The 22942-nt window shown below is 41.2% G+C and overlaps 1 protein-coding gene across 5 annotated transcripts in view; it reads left to right on the top strand.

The window, feature by feature from the left end:
• The window catches only part of robo1 (roundabout, axon guidance receptor, homolog 1), a 227122-nt gene that overhangs the window by 105655 nt on the left and 98525 nt on the right, over positions 1 to 22942 (top strand). For all 5 annotated transcript variants that reach the window (XM_080889647.1, XM_080889649.1, XM_080889650.1 and 2 more), the window contains one exon: positions 7109 to 7435. In XM_080889647.1, the coding sequence (XP_080745773.1) occupies positions 7109 to 7435 (327 nt within the window). The remainder of the gene's footprint in view (positions 1 to 7108; positions 7436 to 22942) is intronic.

Here is a 22942-nt window from a genome sequence, read left to right as displayed (position 1 = left end):
GTTGAAAATTCATTATTTTTAGTGTGTGTGTTTCTCTTGCCACATCTTTTCACATTTACTCCTGCTTGGTATGTTGCTGACAGTGTATGTGAAATTATGTTGGATTGTTTAAACTGTGGGGGTAAACCTCAGTGTGTAACATTATTTATAAATACGTTTGTGCTCACATTTTCTTTCAAAGACACACGAAACAAATATTTTTGCATTCATCCTACTTGTTCCTGTGCCTTGTATCTACAGCCTGGTGCAGAAGTTAAAATCCTGCTACTATTGTCTTAGATTCAGATGGGGGCCCCAGAGCAGGATGAGCTCCAGCCAGCCTCCCAAAGGAGTACTTTGCTATGCTGTCTTACTCTCAACCTGGCTCGCATTGCAGAGGGATGCGCCAGGATGCGTTTCCCAGCTGACACAGCCAGGAACTCGGGCTGGTGCTTCAGGCCTTGAGACCTCTGCTGGCTCTTGTCCTGATGAGCGATAAGTGTGAATATCCTAGAGCGTTGGAAGTTATGCTAGTAACCCTTGGCCCCGAGTAAAGGAAGTAGAACGCCTTGTTTATGGTATCATCAGCTGATTTGTCACGATTTTATTGCAGGTGAGAACAAGCAACAGGATGATCAAAGGCAACAACAGTGATAAAGGGACTCTGACAGATCTTAATAGTTAGGTTGTGTTTGCACAAGTTGGAAATTGGAGCAAGTATGGTGGAAGATAACAAGTAATTGGGCTTACTTTTTCTTCTTCTATGTTTATCATATTGTGAAAATTATAAGAATTGATTGGATAAATTGTAGTGGGCTCTGCTGAAACGCACAATAGTAAGCAGGGTGGAGGGGGGTTGTTTTGTTTTTTATCAAGGGGTGTTGTGATGTGTATGCAAATTGCCAGTTTGCCACAGCCATATTTTGCTCAAATATCAATGGGAGCATTGTAATCTGTGAGAGTGTTCGTTTCTATAACAACAAATACAGCCAACCCAATAGTGTACTGTTGTGTATAAACTCATAGATAACAATCTTCTGGTTTGCTTGTGTTAAAAAAGCATTTGGACAGAGATACCATTTTTTGGAAATTGATAACTATTCTCAAGTGCTGATGTAGTATAAGCGAGGTAACCATACCCTGTTGTGTTTGGTAAATGGAGACAAAGAGATGAGGAGGAAAAGAGGCCATAAAGATATCCATCAACCCCCTCCATCACCCAACCTCTGGAGCTCCATACAGACTCACACACAGGGCTCTAATCCTGCCTCTTAGGAGTGTAAGCGATAGCCTTGTGTAACATTAAAAACAGGTCTGATCTGATGCAACTGGCAAAGTCATTCATGCAGCACATTCCAGGGTGGGATTCTGAGGCTGAAACGGTAAAAGATTCAGTTTCACTTTCCTGTTAATGTCATCTGATCAGCAGGAGTACAGTACCTCGTCTTTTCTCTCTGTGTCCGTCTCTCCCGCTTATCTCTGCCCCTCTCTCCCTTATCGTCTCTAATTCATCAGAAAAGGGTGCCTTTTCTTTTGTGTTAAGTCATTTATTGGCCAGCCCTGTCCCGAGCAGGCGTGGCTCCTGTGTACGCCTGGCTACCCCGAGGGACACACCCTTTGCTCTTATCTCTGCCATAAATCCCTCTTAAGTCCCCTAATCACAGATTAATGGGGCTGTAGATTAAAAAGTGCCCTACTGTGCTTGGCCTTCCTTATCACAGATCCATATTCCATATCTCTTACCATTGCTCAGCTGGACATCTGATATGGCTTGTGATGATACGGCTAAGGCTCCTGCAATAGCTTTCAATTTTACTGCCTCTCTTTATGATATTCTGTGACCTTGCCCATTTTGATGGGGGAAATTAAACTTGCAGCAACTTCACTCATATAATCAAATGAAATTTGTCGCTGGGATCCTTTGTTCTGTGACAGTCAAATGACCCGGCATTGTGAAGTTGTTTTATCAGTCAAGGAAGTAGACACATTATCCTGTCTCCCTACCTCAGGGGACCAGACTGACAACGGATCTAAATTGCTTCACTGTCCTTCTCCCCCGTGAGTACTCTGGGGTAAAGGGCAGGTGCCTGGCTCCCTTCCTCTTCCTCACACTCTGTGAAGATAGTAGCCATGGAAAACAGCTGTGAGGGACAAAGGCACATTCATTTTTGAAGTTAGGGAAATCACTGGACCAGAACTGATTGCTGAAGCTAGGTAATTGTTTTACGTCTTTTTAGCTTGTCTTTCTTCTTTCCTTCAGTCCTTCATATAGGGATTTAGTCAGTGGTGCATGATTAGTTAAAAAAATTATATATATATATATATATATATATATATATATATATATATATATATATATATATATATATATAAATAAATGCAGTTGTCTTCCCCACTGATGGACTGGTGTCAATGGACAGAAAAAAATCATATTAACATTTTAATATTTTTGGTATTGAGTTGGTCTCACAAGGAACTGGATTCATGTTCCTCCTCTAGGTTCTGTTTTAGTCAATCATAGAGCTTTTCAGCGCAAAGAAGGTAACTACTATGAAGCAGAATAAAGAGCCAAAAAATTAATAAAATGACATGAAATTTAAAAAAAAAAAACCATTTAAAAAAGGCTTAAGGACATAACTAGCAAAGCAGAGGACTTTCATCTGGTCAGCAATGGTTTTAATCCAAAAATATACACTGAATTATTTCAAGTGCATTAGAAGTATATCCTTGAGGCTATGAAGTAAAGAGTATTTTTTAATTCTTTAATTCTGTCTCTTTTTCTTTGTTTATTTCTATTATTATTTCCTATTCATTTATTTTTCTCTTTTCTAGATTTCTTCCAACTGCATTTTAAATTCAAAGTGCAAAAGTGTTAACGAAATGGCCCGTGTCTCTACGAAAGCTAACCTTGTGTTTTTTGGGGGGGTTTCTTGTCCTCAGGCTGCTGAGAGTTAAGGTCGATGGAGGGCGTTCTTCTCTATTTTAAGTCAGAATAGTTAGCTCGATTGATTGCCACATCCCAGACTTAGGAATAGTTGTAACTTGTTACCGTACAGTTGCACTCTATTGCTTCTTCATGTTGATACCTGGGCGATTAACACTGGCAGTAAACATTAACAAATAAATTCTTACACTGCAAAGTTAAAGAGACTTTATTTGATTATATCATCTCTCATGATAGTTTTACAAGTCCAGTGCAAAAATAGTCCCCTCCTGAGGTTTCACTATGTTGTTTTCATTGGAAGTAGTCTCTCTTTTTAGCATATTTCTTTAATCCGATTGAGGAAGCATGATTATCTTTTGGAATATAAAGTCAGAGTATATCATCTCATGTTGCATGGTGAAAATGAAGTTTAGCCCCAAGACATATAGATGAATCCATGTGAAGCTAGTAGCCATAATCTCAATACACATAAATATTCCTAGTGATATAATGGCCATTTGCTTCATGAGAACCATCATAAATCTCATTCTTATGCCATGTCTATCCATGTTTAGAGTGGGGGGAAGAGTCTGGGTTTTAGAGTGAGCAAACGCCTGGAGGTCTTCATGAATCCTTGCATGCGTACAGTATATGGGTCAATGTCTAGGTCTGCACCCTTGTGGCAATGTGGTTTGGCATGAGCCTTTCCAATTCATTGTGTTCGCTTTTGCTATTGGGATTGTTGTTTGTTACTAAGATTACTTTCATGAGTGAGAAAACTCTGACTCCATTGTTGTTGTTTTTTAATTACCTCCAGTGAGCAAAGACTCCCTCAAGCATAGTTTAACACTGTGTAGTGTGAGTCTCCCTATGTGAGTAAATGAGAAGACAGATGCACAAAGCAAGTGAGACGGTTAAGGGAGAAGTAGAATTTTGCCTCAGGCACCAATCGATCAGATCCTTGCAGTAGAAGTCCCAGCTTCCCTTTGGTGAAGCTGTGTATTGCATTAGCTCATCTTGCATTCTCTGTCTGGAAGCAAAGAGGGGGGGTGGGGTGGGGGTGGGGGGTGACGAGGGGGATAGAAAACAGGGGGGAGGATGGTTGAAAGCGGCAGTGGAGAAGGAAGGGCAGCGCTTTGAAATAAAGGGGAGTGCAACTTAAAGTAATGCGAGAAAGCAATGGTGAAAGTACGCACTCTGTTCATCTCTTATTTCGGTCTCAAATTTGGTCGTCTGTGTGTGCTGCATCGAAGGAGTGAAGTGAGCTTCCATTTCCTAAAAGCTTGCACCTGTAGAAGGGAGCACGGGAGTGTTTGTTCCTTGACAGGATAATTCTCTTTCCCCTGGTGAGGGGTAATGGAGCTGAAGTAACAGAGGTCACTCAAAGTGTCTGCGGGGATCAGCACGGCAAAGCCTACATACGCACACACAAGCAAAATATGCCTAGAAAGAATTCAGTCGTGACGAGGAAGGGATGATAGCATTGTGTAACTGATACATCCCGTGCACCCAGTCACGGCTCAAAACGCACACCCTCTCAGCAAACGCACACAAAACACTTATTAGTGTACTTCAGTAGTTCAACTGCTGAATATTTATTAATACAATTATTCTCACCAGCTTCTCTGTTACAGGACACAGTGGCCCACTTCATATTGTATCATCAGTCTGCATGTTCATCATGCAGATCGGCCATAATCATCTACAGTAAACAGTCAATGATCAAACACAGTTCCGCCTGCTGCACAGCTCTCTTCACAGTGTGCTACATCTAAATAGTTAATGGTTCCCCCATAAGGCCCCAAACTTCAGACCATTTCAAATTAGAGAGAAGCTATCTAAATCAGGAAGGGAACGGGCAGAGCAGATAGCGGCTGAGCTCTTCAAAGTCCTCTTTAATAAAACATATTAGCCTGCCTTGTCTGCTGAGGGGTGGTAGTGGTACAGTTGCTCCAGTAGTAATCAGCCTGTGTATGCTAGCAAAGTTAGTGCAGCTCCATGCTGTCTGACCAAAGGGCTGGGTCTTTATTAGCATATGGACTTTAAGTTAAAAGGTCTGTTTTGAGAGCAGGTTACAAATGGGGGTTAATTAGCCTAGTACTGGTTGAGACGGTTTCAATAGCCAGAAAGCAGAGATATGTATTTTTTATAAACTTTATTCAGTGCCAGATAGAGGACTAATTCATTCTTGCTAAAGGCTTGATATATCGCTCTCTAATTCTCCATCTGTTTCTGTTCGACTCTCAGAAATGCTTTAATCTACAAATGTGTTTTTTATACCCACGGAGCGTCTGATGTGCAGGACCAAAACAGTTTCAGAATTGTGGGGATTTCTGTGTGTGACTTTATCTTATGTGTCATGTGGCCACAAAATAATAAAACTTCAGCTTTGCTGGCGTTAGTGTAATAATTTCAGATACAGTACTGATTACGGGTACATTTTGACTGCAGTTCTCTGTGGTGTACAATTATTGCACTGCACCATTAATATGCTACCATCTTAATCGCAGAATTTCATTTAATTATCATTATTTTAATTCCAGTTTTTAAACAAATGCTCACGTTAAGTGTCACCAAGTGTTTCATTTTTGGAAAAGTTATTGGAGGATTTTCTTTTTGTCCTCCACCAGATTAAGCGCTTTAAATAAAATAATAACATTGAATTTAAATTACCTGAGAAGAAAATAATCAGCAACCTTGCAATCTGCAAACAGTCAACTCGTTTGCTTTTGTGATATTTTTCCCCACAAGCACCGCAATCAAGCACTGCAGTTTGTGACCAATAATTTAAAAAAAAAAGTGTGCAGAATCATATGAACATCAAACAGGGTCCCAATGGAGGAGCTGACGCCACATTTCAGTGTTTGTGTAGGGTTCATGTAAGAATGATGAGGTGCAGAAGAAGCCTCAACCCTCTGAGATAAAAACTCCATTTCTTTAACAGTGTCTCTTTCATCAATCAAGCAATTTTCAAAAAGTCCGCACAGCCCTTACCTGTCAAAATCATTACTATTGGGATATTTCAAAAGACTTGGGATCGTGATGTCCTTCACTGGGATACTGGATTAATTATATCTCATTGACCAAAGTACACATTTGCCTTGAAGTGATTTATCTTTCCACAAAGCTGTCACTAATTATGCTGACTTTACCAAAAATATGTGGCGACCACAAGAAGATGCCTTCTCAGCACCAGTTCTCTTGGGTAACATGGGTGGGTGTATGGCACATAAATGAGGTAGTGTGGCAAGTTCACGGGATGCTGGGTAAATTAATTGCAGGCCTGCGCCTCCAATTATACCCGACTCTCTTTAATTGGTGCTGAATGGGCTCCAAAGGCCTATGCTGGGAGATATGGTGAGAGGGGAAGAGCTCTTTCTCTTGGTAACACAGACACACACACAACACACTTTTGTGTGTAGCCACACAATGCATTCACAGCCATCCAGTCCCGCCCTTCAGGAATTAACAACAGGAAGCTAATTTGCATGTAAAGCAGGTTTGATAGCTACAGCTGACTGGTCAGAGAGCAATATTAATGACCAGAGATAGCACTGGGGTGTTAACCCCCTTGGCACTGCTGTTGGCTCTGCTGTGGCTCATCTGTCTTTCTTCAAAAGTGCAATTTCTGCTGTTGCTCCTTTTCTGTCATGAAGCTACACATGGCACCTTTATCTTATCTTTTATCTCTTAATTTCCTTTTTAACCTTCAAGGTGTGTCATATTTTTGTTTACCTTTCCCTTCGTTGCCTTTTCTGCTCTTCAATCTGTGAAATGACACTCACAAAGGTGCAGCAATGTTAACCTTTACCACAGGAGCTGCTATTTGGGGGGGGGGGGGGGGAGACGTGTTCTTTACTTCTTTCATCACCACAACCTCAAATAGTACCTTAAATACATCTATTACTATCAAATTTTGTCTGTATTTAAAAATAATCAGCATGTTTAATACTTAAGAACTGATTATTGCTATATATGTAAAGTAGAATTAATTTAACTGTTTAAAATTTATACTGAAAAAAGTATTTTAAAGTGGCCTACCATCAGCTGCTAAAATTTACATGCATCTACTGTAGCCACATTGCACTAACCCTTTAAAACTTTTCAATCAAATAAGACAAAGTCCACAACAAGCCTATCATTCCTTTAAATAGCTTAAATAAGGACTCGCAGATGTAAATCGTCACTTTTGTAATTTCTTCTCAGGATCCCGTCTGCGCCAAGAGGACACCCCACCCCGGATTGTGGAGCACCCCTCTGACCTGATTGTTTCCAAAGGGGAGCCCGCAACTCTCAACTGTAAAGCAGAGGGCCGTCCAACCCCAACAGTGGAGTGGTACAAGGATGGAGAGCGGGTGGAAACGGACAGGGACAATCCCCGTTCTCAGCGCATGCTTCTTCCCAGTGGCTCTCTCTTCTTCCTGCGCATCGTCCACGGACGGCGGAGTAAACCGGATGAAGGTTCTTACGTCTGTGTTGCTCGCAACTACCTGGGAGAGGCAGTGAGCCACAACGCCTCGCTGGAAGTAGCCAGTAAGTGCAGCATGTCTTCCCACTTTCACACCCACGCCACTTTCTGGTGTGGGGTGTGAATAGAGTAGTTTGGGTTCAGATGTTGCTGAATAGCAGGCTCCAGTTTCTTCCTGTGTTTCTGCGCTCAATGTGTTCATTGAGTTGAATAATCTCTCGGGCGATGGGCAGGATGTGTTTGGCCCAGCCGTCTCTGTAGGCCTGCAGAGCCTTGGGGGGGGAGAGTGGCCTGATCATTCCAGGGTGAATGCTTCTCTAAAGGGCCCTTGGTAGGTGGTCATGAGCTACAATAGGAACAATGTCCTTTCTGTTTTCATCCTACCTCTGCTTTTTGTCAAAGAGATAGATATGAGGTTTTATAGCAAAAGGAATGCAATTGCTGCATCTGTGTTTAGTCATCTTTTAATAAAGAGCCTTCCTACTCATTTCATTGAAGAATCGGCGATGTCTTTTTATTGTCTGCTTTGCTTGTGCTATGACAGTTGAGCTTTGATGTAGAGTGGATTAAGCATCTGTAGGGTCAACAAGAGGCCTTTGTGACACATTAACAAGGCTAATATTTGGCTGTCAGTGTGCTTGCAATGCAGGACAAATAATAAAAAAGTCTTTCTAAAACCTTAAGTGTTTTCTAAGAGTTGTGACTGGTGTTGACAAAATTGTTCCCATGATTCTTTAAAAGACTGATTTTGTTGGTGAGGTCAGCTCTTCAGATATATTATCTCGTTGCGCTCTTGACTGGCTGAGAGTGAAGGCTGAGGAGCTCAGATATCAACCGCTCCTCCAGCGTGCCCAGAGGCTGTCACCAACCTCACTCACTGTAATCTAATCAAGATGGGGAAAGAAAGAATGGTGTGTGCGCTTGAATGTGAGCATGTGTGAATGAATGTGAGCCATTGCTGCATTGGGCATGGGCTGCTGTTGTGGTACTGGGTATGAGGTGTCAGTCAAGGGATTGCTGTGTAGTTTAAGCTGAATTAGTGGAATATCTGGAATATACAAATGTAACAAAACTTCCCCACTCTGATTGCTTTTTTAATATTTTCTATCCCAACTGTCAGCTGAAATGTAAAGCAGACGCAATAGATCCAAGACATTTCGAGGCCTGCTGATCAGACTATAAGTTTTTATAGTGTATTGTCTATGCTCTGATTTAGAACTGAGAGTCAAGGTCTTCCTTTAGAAGTAATGATAATGACAAAGAGCTGCAGAGAATCAGTATCATATATATATTCCCAACTAACTTCTAACATAAAAATTACAATTCTGCACAATTTAATAAAAGTGGAAGACCATTTAAGTTTGGTATACTTACAAGTTTCCATAGGCCAGAGTGCTAAAAATATCTTTCCCTTGTAGTAGGCAATATGCTGTGTTTGTTTCAGAGGTGGATTCTTCAAGTAGAAAAACAAGATACTTGGCGGGAAACACGAGGACCAGAGCACCACTGGCTCAGTCTCAAGTTTAGGTCTATGCTGTATAAGGTTCAAACAGATGCATAATGACAAGCCACTGTGCTCCAGCACACTCTCTCCTTCTCGCTTAGCTGGTGTCTCGCGCTCACCCCTCTCCACAGTTCATGCTTAACTACATGTAATTATGTTGTTGGAGCAACCAGGATGGAACCCTGGAGATTAAAAAGAAAAGCAAAAGAAAAAGTTCAGAAACTCTGAGATTTCTTTTCGAGGCTACATTTAAACTCCCGAGTAAATAAACTTTGAGACGTATATCTGACTTATGAGGGTTTAGGAAAGTTTTAAACCCTTTTTTACCCCTTGTTGTCATTACAGATGCTTGTCATAATGATACTGTTATGAGTTCAATATAGTAGATAGAATTTTTCACTCAGGTTAAGTTGAGGGATTAGCCAGACTTTTAATTTCCAATGAAACTCCAAAGAAGGAAGTCATGGGTTTAATTGTGTTTACTTTGCCTCGTTCTCCCTCTCTAACATTTTTGCTTTAAAAGCACTTTAAAAGCTGAAAACATGAATTTTTTTGTGATGTTATTCTAAGACCCTGGCTTTGACAGTTTCCTGTGCTCACCAGTGATTGTTAACGTAATCCACATTTCAACAAGTCCTGTTTTGCCAGCTAGGAGAGCTAGCCCAGTTTGTTTGGTTTATCATTAACCACATGTACAGTACAGCCCACAATCTCTCTATCTCAGCCTCTTAACCCAAAGCCATTTACCATGAATCATGTTTGCTTGGTGCATTGAGACAAGCTTAAGATAGAATTCTTTGCCTATTGTGTTATTGTTTTCTTTGCTTTAGAGATGTCAGCGACAAATAATGAAATGCCTTTGTGCTTGAGAACAGCCAGGTGATAAAGACCATTTGTTCAAGATTGTAACTAAAAGTATTTCAAACATTATGATTATTTTTCCATGATATAAATCTTCAAATGCCATTCTTCTTCTTTTTTCTTTGCAAAACACTGAGCAAACAAGACTCTGAACTCAGCAGGGGAAAGTAAAAGTAAAAAGTGTTTCTGAGATTACTTTAATGTGAGTGAACAGAAGAAGCAGAACTGATTTTTTTTTCTTAACCCTTTAAGACCTACCATAGAACCAAGTCCGCCAGAGCTTATATTATATTTTTACATGCTGTAGAGCCATTTTTGGGAGCATTTTAAGTTGATATACATCAATACAACCATTACAGCCCAAATTTTAATAATATGTATGAATTAAGTGCATAGTAATTACATAAATTGCAAAAAAGTGCAATAAACCATAAAAAAAATTGAAAATCGTTTTAGTTTTTTTAATATATATTTCTAGTTAGAGAAATTTAAGATGCCTGTCCCTCAAAACTGTAAATACAAAAAAGTTGCACAAAATAGTTTCCCACCACAGGAAATTTAAGTGTCTTCATAGTTTTATTTTTGAAATACACCAATTTTTATATAGTGCAGGAAAAACGAAAAATAAATATTATAATGTAAATTTGCAAAAAAACCAGCATATGCATCAAAATAAACCATTTCCAGCAGTGCAATTTTAGTTCCAAGCATCCCAGAAACGACACAGAAAGTCATAAAGTCAAACATAACTTTTAAAAACACCAGTATAGGCTCATAAGGCCCTGATGGTAAAAACAAAAAACAAAAAAAAAAAAACTACATTTCCTCAAAATTATGTCACTTCCGGTTTCGGGCAGGTCATGGCAGACACGGGATGGTTCGCGCTGAAGCGTTACAAACAGCTGATCAGATGGCAAAGCGAATATTATGTTTTTGTTGCTGCAAGTGCTTTTTATGCAGTTTTTGCAAAGCTATATGTGGAAGGAAACTGTGACCTAGGACAGGCTGATGGCATAAGATGTAAGTACAACTCCTCCGGTTTCATATGCAAAAAAAACTTATTACCCTAGCTTACGTGGTTGCAGAGCTACCAGGATTTAAAAATAGTTACGCAAAACGGAGCGTGCTTTAAAGGGTTAAGTTAATTATTTGAATCTTCTTACCACTGTTCCACTAAAATGGAAATGAATACCTTTATTAATTTTTATATATTAAGTAAGAGAATCATTTATAATGGTTATAATTTTTCAAGTAATCACTTCCAGACAGGCACAAAATGATAATCGTCGATATACCCTGTGATCTGTCAGAGTAGATTGTTTTACCCATGCTGTGTACGAGTCCCTGAGAGGCTCTATGAATAGCTATTTCCCTTTTCCTGGTTGTGCAGATAGTACAGTGAGGTAATGGACGGCACACTGCTCCACTTGAGTAGGCGATAACCTCAGGGCCTGCTGTGTAGTGGCCTGGCTGACTGCACAGTGCTGACCGCACAGGGTTGGCTGCAGGCTTCATATCCACACACAGATTCCTTTCTCCAGAGGCAGGGTTTACTTTTTACAGCCACTAACAACAGAAGCAAAGGGATGTTTACTTGAATTCGGTCCACAGCATATAACTCTTTTCAGCCAAGTTTACCCCAGAATCGCATTGATCTCAATGCTGCTGTGAAATCTCTGTCACCATGTGCAGCCAGCTGGCTTCACCGACTCTCTGATTAGTAGGGGTTGGTCAGATGTGTTGAAGGCGGCTCAGTTGATCCTGACAGATTCTGGGCCATGCCTGAGGGTCATCTGCAGAGTGGAGGACAGTTGGCTGGCATGCAGCAGTCCAAAGGCAAAGAAGCCACCTCCCACTGATCTTAAGACCCTCCTGTCTCTTTTGCAGGACATCTCTTGTACTGAATATCGAAAAGTTGGGGTCTTTGTATTGTAAACGTTTCAGACTAATCCTCTCCACCTGACACACAACATAAACATTCCAGTTGACTTTGTCAAACATTTCTTTCTCCGCTGCCCTTACCCATCTCTTCTCTTGTGATTATTTTTCCACTGCTGCCCACTGAAATGGAACACGCTCTGTGACTGAAACAGCTTCTTTCACTGCCTGATGGCAGAGTAATTATTTATTTGTCATGGTCTTTGCCTTTCATTAACTTATTACGAGAGGAGCAATATAGTGCAGAAGGTCTGGGTTTATAAATTTCATCAACTTCTTGTTCACATCCATCTTTTTTTATTATCATTTTCGGGGTATAATAATAATAATAATAATGGATACTTTATTGATCCCCATGGGGAAATTACTTGTTTTTCTCTGCATTTGACCCATTCACTCAGTGAAGCAGTGGGCAGCCCACTAAGCAGGCGCCCGGGGAGCAGTGTGTAGGGACGGTACCTTGCTCAGGGGTACCTCAGGGTAGCCGTTAAGTGGATTCGAACCGCCGACCTTCCGATCATGGGGCGACCACTTTACCTACTGAGCTATCCCTGCCTGGGTATTGCGCTTCTTTTAATCCCCTTTTTCAGCTCAGCAAATATTAAGAACTTTGAGAAGCAAAATGAGACTGTGAGGTGAAGAAAGAAAGGAATAAGGGTGAAAGAGCTGACTGATTTTGAAAAAGAAAAAAAAAAACAGGATAGCTTACTCCACCAGTAGCACCAGTGAGTGTGCTGGCAAGCTGCCAGTGGACTGGAGGCAGTGCGTTACAGCTCTGTGGCAGTTATTTGTCTCAGGGAGGTTCAGAGCAAATTGGTGCAAACGGCACAGCCAGGGTCTGCTTCGTGAGTCAACATGCAGCTGAGGCGTGGGCTCCACACCACAGACGCTCCTTGGCCTTCACTCCAATCTGTTTCATGTTGGAATGCAGACCCGGTCCACAATCTCTGAGCCCGATGGCGTGTGCATGTGTAGCTGTCAAAGCTGCCTCAAAAAAAGAAAGTCTCCATTTCCTATTAGAGTAAAATATTCGTGTTGCCTATGAAATGTTGGATTCATTATTCATGTTTATTTTTTTATTTTGTTCTAAATAGTTCCAGGGTGTGTACTGCTGTTCAAACTAGGGGTGGGTTTTTATAATCGATTCATCGATTAAAATCGATTCTGGCTTGGATAACGTAAAATCGATTCATTAAAATCCTGAATCGATTTTTTAATATAAATTTATTTTGCCCGAAATGCCAGAATCTCTGGTGACATCTCACAAAATTTCAAGAACCACCAAACAGTAAATGAGAGCAGGTACAGGGATTCTGCACAAAGACTTAAACACACAGCGCGACCCGCGGATCAGAATCAGTTAGATGTCGCCTTTCTCACAGTCGGGGCTGAAAGCTGACAGCTCGCTGATTCTGATCTGTCGGCGGGTCTGCGCTTTGTGTTCACGCCCTTTATGCGCTGATTCTAAAGCTGTTAGTTTGATCTCTCTCCAAACAATATTGACCGAACCAGCAGCAAAAGAAGATCCAAACGCTTCACATAAACATCGTCATGAATTCACTCTGACTTTTACTGTTTTGCTTCCACCGCGATGCACAGCTCTCTCTCTCTCTGTGTACTTTAAGAACAGTTTCCCTTTCTTCATTATTCGCTTGCTTGTTATGCACAAGTCTACTGTTGTTTACAGGCTGTCGGCCGCTGTTTTTTTCCCTTTTACATTCTTCCGAAAAGAAAACCTCATTTCTGCTGTTCAATACTGAACAAATTTAAACTTTTTAAAATTAGTCAAAATGCAAAACGCTTAGCCGTGTCTCTAATAAAACCGCTGTAACGTCAGAGGTAATGTTCATATGTTGATTAATGGTTTTCTTTCGTTTTTGATGTACTGCAGAATATTTTTATAAAATCCCAGGCCAGGAAAATCACCTTCATGTTTTTCTGTTTTATCTTCAGCTACTTTGACACAAAGACATCTGCTGTGACGCTCACACCTGTGATAAAGTCTTGCGTGTGTCAGTTTCCTTTTTATTGATACAAAAATATGTAAATGTACTGATCTGAATCATAATATTTCTGACTGTCAAAATTTCCCAGATTTAAATCGAATCTAATCTAATTAAATCGAATCGTGGATCGAATCGATTCGGGACCTTGTGAATTGGAATTGAATCGATTCTAGAAATCAGAGACGAAACCCAGCCCTAGTTCAAACCTATTTCAGTCCGCTGTTGTTAATTTTGAAATTGCAGTACATGGGTAGCAACTGGTTACTGTCTAATTACACTCCCCACAGCACATAACTGTCAGCTTAGTCTTTGTGAAACCTCTGCAGGGGAGATATGCTCAACACATGCATTTCAATTAGTCGTCTGTATAGCCATATATGCATAGAGCAATTTTTATCATGCATGTTACGTGTGGTCTGTTGAACTTAGCGTCTTTGCCGCTTCAGGCTGTTTGCATAAATCAATGCATTCCATTTAATTAAACCTGGAGTATCCATTTGCTATGCTTGGTCGATACCCAAGTCCCCTTTTGAGATGAAAATTTCTGTGATACACAACCAAGCCCGGAACTAGCATGCAGTTCTTGTTAGTGACTTGGATATGTACCTTAAAACTTTGACCATGTTCACTAAATATTCATAAGAAGCATCCTGGGAGATATTGGCTGACATAACTGCCCTAAAATGGAGTTGTCACTCTGAGCAGTGATGGCAACCTGGGGTGAAGGAGAGAAGATGCTAGTGTCTCTTTCAGTCATGTGAAAATGTGTCAAATGCCACAGTGATTTGGGGATTTTTGGAACATGGTTTTCACAACCATGCAAGCGTAACCTCGCCCACACAGCCCTCCCCCACCAAAACTAATACTGCTGGCACGATCGGAGGCCAAGCGCTGAAATTGCTCACCATGGGAAACAGTAGAGTAGCAGCAGATAAGAGCCAGAGCAGCTTTTTGACAGAGTTTTAGGCGCTTTGTGGTGTTTTACAGTGAACACGGGCACACAGCCTAAAGAGAAACACACATCCTGCAGAGTGAGAGAAACTCGAATGAATGGATTGGTTTACACAAGAATGATGCTTTCGACAGAGCGAGATTTCCTGTGTGTGTGTATGCGTGTGTGTTCATGTTTAATTCCATCAGTCTGTGTACACTGCTCTACTGAACAATGTCTAGTGATGTATTCTGTGAAAGAGACTAGAGGTGCAGGTGTATAGGGATGGGTAAAGCTCAATGTGCCATCAATCCCTTTATGCTCCACCCATCTCTGACAGCATAGTGGGACAGGTGAGACAAGCAGGACGTGTCCTCCAAAAGTACCTGAGAACCCAGAGTCCATTTGATTCCCACTCTGTATCTATCACCTATATTATCTGATTGTCACAAGTAGAATTTCGCCATTAAACGATAGACACAGAGCCTGGGTGAGTAAGGCACTTTGTAATGGTGACAATATACTCCTTTATATTAGGTTAGTCTTTTTAGTGTGATAGATATTGGCCTCTTTGATCTCCCTATATACAAAGACAGAATGAGTGTAGCGCATTAGATGTGCTAAACACAGCTGTTAAACACTGACACGAGGCGCTTTCTGCCTTACAGATCTCTCAGTGTGCATTCATGCAGTAAATAACTTGTCTCTGTTAACGAGGTAGCTAGCCCAGACTTACCGAGTCCACGTCAAGCACTTTTCTCTGTTTCTGTGATGGCTTTTGCAATCCGTCCATTTACATATGATGACATTGCCCAGATATCTCTGGATTTCTTGGGAAAAGGCAAAACTACCCCACAGCTATGTCTGTCTGAGTGTTTGGACACTTCCCCAAACTCTTGTGCGTCAGATCTTTTTTTTTTTTTTTTTTTCACCCCCCGGTCGCCACAGTGACTGCTTATTCATCTTGATGTAATCCTCGCCTTTGGCTGTAGTGCAGAACAGGAGGTTTTGTAGGACAGCTGCTGGATCCCAGGATAGTGAAGTATGATATTAACATTATGAAGTGCTAGTCTAGGACAGATAAGATAAAGTGTGTGAGCTCTTGAGACCAGTGGTCCTGTACTACCACTTAGGAGCAGCACTGATAACAGAGTAGTTTCCCTTCCTCTACTCTTAAAAACTGAGTTGTGTCCAGCAAGTGTATTTTACTGTGCTCTTTTTTTTTTTTTTTTAATGAAAATGTGTCCATATTTTTTGAGTTATATTCCATATGGTGGTAAAGCTTGCGTCAGTGCTGGTGAGAACTAGATGAATGCATGCTGCTAGATCTAATCTCTCCTTCTGCTGTGAGTCGGGTATTACTCTTGTTGGTAGGTGTAATCTCTTGTTGGTCTGAGCCCCTCCTTTGGCCAGAGAGTCTCTGCGTATGAGTGTTCATATGTCTCTGAGGCTTGCGCATTCATACGTGCCTGCATTCTGGTGTCTGGTCATATGATGAGGTGTTCTGCTCTGCAGACACACATATATTTCTAATATAATATATACACTGTTAAATACAAATGAATCATGTATCAAGCAAATAACATGAGACTGATAAGTCTTTAAGAACTTTTAGTTGTAAGTTTTGGGTTAGGGTTGGTTTTTTTTTTTGCTAGTTCTTTTCCTTTACATTGAACTGTAATGTTCACAAACTTTAGAAATGGTTAAAAAAATATTAAATATAAATTATAGTGACAGGAAACTGTGGCAAGTGGACAGCACACAAATATGTGAACTGGTTGTGTAATTTGTGGATTTCTAGCTTCTGTTGGGCTGTTGAGAGGCAGTTAGGTGGTTGTCTGGCAGTATAAGCACAGATGGGCTGATTCTGCTCAGCTTCAGTGGACTGATAGCACAGAAAACAGTGTTTATGCCACACTCGTGTGATACGAGCCTTTATGTGATATGTATTCCCTCTTAAACTGCTATCTCCTCTTTTCCTGCCCACTGTGTTTCTCGCCTTCCCCTTTTTCCTCACTGTTTTGCTTTCTCTCGCTCTGTCTCCTGTGACTTGATAAGAAGAGAAAGATTGAAGTACCGATGTGTATTTCCACGACCTCTGCGAAGGAGAAGGGAGGGGAAAGTGGGGGGAAAAAAGACATCTGAAATTTTATCAAAAATGTAGCATGTTGCTGAGCCTGGAGCGTGACAGGCAGGAAAAGCTGGAGAACTAAGCAGTCGACCCAAACAGTGATAATAATCTGCCTTGTGCTATCTGACTGCCAATGAAATGCAGTCTTCTTGCTACTGATTATGGAAAGCCAGAGCCCTGCAATCACTCAGTGACAAACAAACAGGAGATATATGATGGCATTCATTTGTCATTTAATCGCCCTTGGTCGCTGTGGTAGCTACTCTGATCATTAAGGCACAAATTGGGAGAAAATTAGTTTCTCCTTGTCATGTTACATAGACAAGAGCGTGTCCAAGAATAGGACCAGTATGAATGAAAGTTGATGCTCATTATCACAATGTAGTTCTTCCACAAGCTTTCTTTTCTTCTGACCTTTCTGTAATTCTAACAGTTCATTTCTAAGCCCCAGATATTCAACATGCTAGGTCATGTTACAAATGAAGGGATTGGCTCCATTACCACAGTGATTGTGTACTAATGATGAAGCAAATGAAAAGAAATGGATGAACTGGAACAGCAACAAACTAATGCTATGCAGGTTGTATCTGAAAGCTTTTATTTGACATGTTTAAGCATCTGGCTCACTAGCTTCACAGCGAATGTTGTTTGTGCAGCTTGGGGTTAATTACATGTGCAGTGATCATAATAATCCTCGATGGAGGGTATGTAAACATATACATCTAACAGTATAATTTGGACCGTGAAGAAGAGGGTGGCTTGCTTGAGCAGTGAACAGAACAGAAACACCCTCACCTCTTCTTTGTGCCCCTTTGACCTTTCTAAACAGGGTGTGGCAGCAACACAAAGGGAGCTCCGTGTAACCATATACAGGCAAAGAGTTGGATAAAAGACAGACGGGAGACGTCATGTGTAAAAGGAGAAAAGTAGAGAGGATCCATTCAAAATTCAAACAGTAGTCAGTGTTGCTGTGGGTAAGTTTGAAATAGCTGACATGTGACTCACTGAGGCATGGTATTGTATGACCATAGTGATGTTGTTAAGCTTAGGGGTGACATTTCTATTCTCCCTACCCTACCACCCCCTCTCCCACCGCCTTCTCTATGTTTCTTTCTCTGTCCACCTTACACTAGTATCAGATTCAAATCTGTCAATGGTGCCTTAGTTCTCTTTAGCAGATTGGCTCACATCTGATGGATCGGATAGACAGGCTGTCAATAACCAGTTGGGATCTAGCTGGTTTCTTCCCTTAACCCCTAAAAATACCTCGGGATTGGACGCTTACTGATTCTAGTTTTCAACACTTTCATTATTCCTTTCTTGTTCTTGAGAAAGGAAAACTTTTAAGAGGCACTATACCACACCTTACCTTTACTCCATTGCTTTTATAGTGCAACTTATTTAATGTTTGGGCTTTAGAAGCTACTTTGCTGTCTGAGTCCTGTCAGTAATCGCAGTGTGGAAGCGCATGATCTTGAGACCAGGCCTGTGCATCCAGTAGCGTTTTTCCCCTGCCAATGGGATTGGTCCAGAGTGCCGACTCTGCAGGTGGAAGCCTAAGTTAATTTACCCCACTGTTTGGAGCTATAATAGCTTATTGATTGTCTTACAGAGATGCAAAAAGCAACATGGAAGGGCATGGAGAGGGGAGAGAATAAGTTAATCATCACTCAGTGTGTTGCCAGGATTTAATCACATTAACCAGGGTTCACTACTGCTATGTAAATTCACTTTCAACCTCAGAGGAGTCGGAATAACTGCTCTGAGACAGACAGCACCCTGCTGATTTTGTGAAACCTTCCTTCAGCTGCGGTTTGGTCCCTGTCGGCCTGGTACTTTCTACCCAGCACCCACCTCAGTCCTGAGGGGATGCAGGTTCTCTGCCCAGAGGCCCAGCTTAATTCATGCTAAGCTGTTGGGTTAATTTTAGCTATGCTATCCAGTGGTGACCACCATCTGCTATACTGCTCCTCAGGTTGTCTGAAAAGCATCAGCCTGGCCTCTCTCCATGATTCAGACCATAACTCTCAGACAGCTGGTTGAACCATCACTCATTTCTTCCTCTAGTTTTTTTTTCTTTCAGGCTAAAGTGCTCCTGTTCAGTATGTATATGTGCGTACAGTAGGTGCAGGAAGGTGTGTGTGTGTGTGTGTGTTCCTTGGAGGAAGTCTGGCCCATTAGCGCTGCCGTCATATGCACATTCTTACTATGGCTGGTTACCTGGAGACTGCACATTTTGCTTTTATTTGACTGGCTGCCGTCTAGCTACCAAAACAGACTGACACAATCTCTCTTGTTTAAAAGCTTCAAGCAAAGCTGCTACTAAAAATGTGCTCTAGATCAATACTTAGACTATGGAAGAGCTCTGTAGTGCTTTCTTTTTTTCCCCCTTTTTTCCCCCCAACCCCATCTTTCCCAATTAAGGTTGATTTTAGGACTTAAGGACTAAAATCTGTTGCTCATCACATTTACTTTTTGTGTTCTTTCAGGACATCATATTGGCTGCTATGTACACAGAAAGCAGCAAAACTTGGTTTAGCTGTGGTTGGACTTTGCCCATGCTTTAGTCTGCCTTTTATCAATCTGTCTGCACCCAAAGACTCAGCTAACCAAAAGCAAAACAATGGCACAGCGAGGAGAGAGGTGAAGGAGTGAGATAATGTAAACACAGAGGCAGAAAAATGTTGACCTCACACCCTGTCTCACACACACACCGACACTGACCTGATGGCCGAATTCCTATCTGGCAACAATAGGAGAAACATCTGGCAAAACTGTCCACCTAAGCCCAAATCTAAACGTCATCAGGTTCCATCTCCACCAGGTACAACATTTAAATTACTCTCTTGTCCACTTAAAAAAAGAAGCCTTGATGCGATTTTAAATAATTGCGCAGTATCTGCTGCTTTGAGATCAAACATGCAAAAGGAGAGATAGGAAGGAACAACAAAGAGAGATAAACTATTGAGGAGAAAATTGCGGACAGGCTGCCATTAAGCGTGGGATGAGAGAGTAGAAGAAGGTGGCTCCAGTTGGACAGAGAGTCTCTTTTGGCTTGTGAGGGGAAGATAAGGGGACAGGTGGTGTTCTGTTCTCTCCAAGATCTCAGACAGCTGGCAACTCTCTGCCTATAAGCATGCTGCCATACAATGTGTGCATGTCTCCGAGAGCGCGTGTATGCATGTTTGTGTGACATTTGTTTATAAGTTCTTGTGTGTTTATAGCTACATGTGTCTGCATTTGGAAAGTTGTTTAAACACTTGGCAGCTAAGATATGTTGCTGATGTCACTCTCGAGTCATATTTTTTATTTTTTATAGTTGTTTTTGTTTTTCTTCTCTCTGGAAACACAGCAGCTTTTGACGATTTTATGCCTGTAAATATTTTATTAGACTATTTTTATTCATGCATGTTGAGGATTAAACGTGTCAATAATCTGTAGATTCTGTGTGTAGAAGAGCAATGGAAGGTGCACATTTTTGACATTTACTACAACCCATAAAATTTGGGTTTATGAATTTGAAATCATTGCATTTTCTTTTTGATTACATTTTATGCAGTGTCCCAACTTTTGGGGGCGTACTGGGGTCGTACATTTACCTTTATCTGTGCCTCCACTACAGTCATGGTCAACAGTGCACAACAGTGCACAGTGCTTGGGGAAAGAATTAGCAGCCAAAAACCAGGGAGGATAGAGAGAAATGATAGGTTGCTAGTTAGTAGAATTTAACAAACCCTGCTTAAAGAAGTGAATGTTTTTCAGTTTTCTATATGACAAAAAGTTGCACAACCAATTGTGTTTGTGCTCATTTTGAGGTATGAATGACCAGTTGAACTGTTGCCTTTTTTTTAACCTACACCCTTAATGTGAGAACAGCAACAAAATTGACAGATTTTTGTTGTTGTTGTTGTTGTTGTTGTTGTTGTTAGGCTTTTTACTGTAGGCAGGATTCTGCATCAATATGGTACCACCCTGCGGTGCCTCATGAACTTTATTTCATGACCAATGAAGACTTTTCCATGCAAAGCAAATGCTGGGTTGACAAATGAGCCAAAACAGAAGGGACTTAAAATTCCTCTGTGCTGGCCTGGCAGTATGTAGCATGCGTGTACTGTGGTTAGTTCGGAGTTCTTTACTGTGTTGGCTTTGGGCTCGTTCCACATACAGCGCTGTGTTTGATCTGGCAGTGTAGCGGCCACTGAGAAGAGCTTGTGTCATCTCAGTGGCAGACTGCTTTTGTTTGCAGAAAAGAAAAAGAGATGGCACTAAATGGTCCAGAGGCGCTTATTTGCTGTTGGCAAACAAGCACTGTCCTCAGTGGTGAAGCACTCAGTTGCCACAGTGGCCTGACAGCTGGCTTTCATCCCTGAGCGCCACAAAGTTTGTTCACAATGCAAGTTGCTCTTAAATGTAATTCATGCTCTGCGTGGCCATCGTGCTCTGGTGGAGGCTCAGAAAAAAGATTCCCCTCCAGCACTGCTTTTGGTCAACCGAATAGGAATCAATTTCCTAGACCGCTATTGATTGGTGTCAACTCTTATGAGTGTTCTTTTTTTCTCTGTTCTTGTTAATGGTTTCTTTGAAGTTCCTTTCAACTTCCCACCTTCAATAGAACAGTTGGCTTGCACCTGATTCATTGATGTTTCACGCCCCAGAGGTCATCTTGATGAGGGTGCCTTCTTTGTGGCAAAGAACTTTTTCATATGCAAAAATTAATGATGGTGATTTTTTTAGATGAAAGCACTATCAGCACTTTCTGCATCCACGCTCAATTTATTTTCCCTATCAGTCTTGATTAGAATCTAAACATTTCACCATATATGAATCATGGTTACATTCCAAATCTAATCAGCTGTTAAAGCAGACTCGTAATGAAATTTAAAATCGTTTAAAGACCATAATGACACTTGCATTCAGGCCAATGGGGACACATATTTCATCATTTATGCAGAATGACTCCTTCAAGGTTCCTGGTACCTTCGTGTGTATCTCTTAATTTTGACTAAATATCTAATTAACAGTCGTGGAGATAATTCTGCAGATCAATGATTTTAATTTGCTTGGGAGCTTTCAAATACACGCCCACTGCTTAATAGATATTGTGAGTGGAAATGATCTTTTTGTTCAGCTAACACACTAACAGAACAGCTAGCTTTGAGATTCACCATTTAGTGTCTCCTAGTCTTGAGACAAATGAGCAGCACAGGCTTGTCTCGGCAGTGACTGTGGAAAATGCTACATGAAAAATTGCTGCAGTGATTAGATCACACACTGCTTGCATTCAGACATGGTCAATTCCTTACATTCGCTTTGCCACAAGAACTTCTGCAGCACTGCTTTCCAAGGTTGAATGGCATCTGAAATATAGTTTCCCTTCATCCTGCACAAGGGTCCAGCTATTTCCCCTTGAGGCAAGTCCACATAAAGCCATCTTTGTCTTCCAGACACACACATGTTTTTATAGCTGTCCTCATAACTAGAAATATATTCATTCTGAACATCAACTGTTTTCCTTTTTGGCCATAAAGTTGTAGGAATCCTGTAGCTTTTCACTGTGGCATGCAGGACACAATAGAAATGTCAGCATTCAATTTTTCTGTGATACCGAATCATACATTAAAGTCTTTGCAGGTGTTACAACAGTATGCATGCTCCAGTGTGAATAACAGTCACAGTACTATGGAAATTCTTGTTGCCTGGTACATGTTAGTGCAACCTTGAGGAGCACGTAAACCCAGTGTTGTCTGATGTTTATGTGTGACTTTCATCGCTAAGCTTCACGTGTCAGTTTGGTATTTTCTTGTTTGGGTAAAAGATTCTGATTTTGTTTATGCAAATGATTGCCAGGATATTCCACAGAAAGAATAAATATCTGAAACAGGTCAGGTATAGAAAAACTAGGCCAAGTTCTCAGCAGGAAGCTTTCTTTGTCGTGTTGTGTGGAAACTGTCAGAAGAGATGAGATCAAGGTGACTATTCTGCTCATTCCAAACAACCTCAGAGCTTACGGCCGTTGCCCACTCGCTCCTTGGGGCAGCCAGAGCAGAGCATAAACCCTTAAAGCAGGTTTTAAACAAACAGTCTGGTGTCGAGGCTGTGTGTGGCATTTCTGTTCAAATGCCTGTGTCTCCTCTCTACTGCTCTCCAGAGCAGTGCATGAACAGAGCTGTTTCCCTGTCTGATTTATCTGTGCAAGGTGAG

This window comes from Rhamphochromis sp. 'chilingali' (genome assembly GCF_963969265.1).
Source record: "Rhamphochromis sp. 'chilingali' genome assembly, chromosome: 8".
NCBI classification, from domain to species: Eukaryota; Metazoa; Chordata; class Actinopteri; order Cichliformes; family Cichlidae; genus Rhamphochromis; species Rhamphochromis sp. 'chilingali'.
Note: the sequence above shows the minus strand (reverse complement) of the source record. Positions and strands in the feature narration are given on the sequence as shown.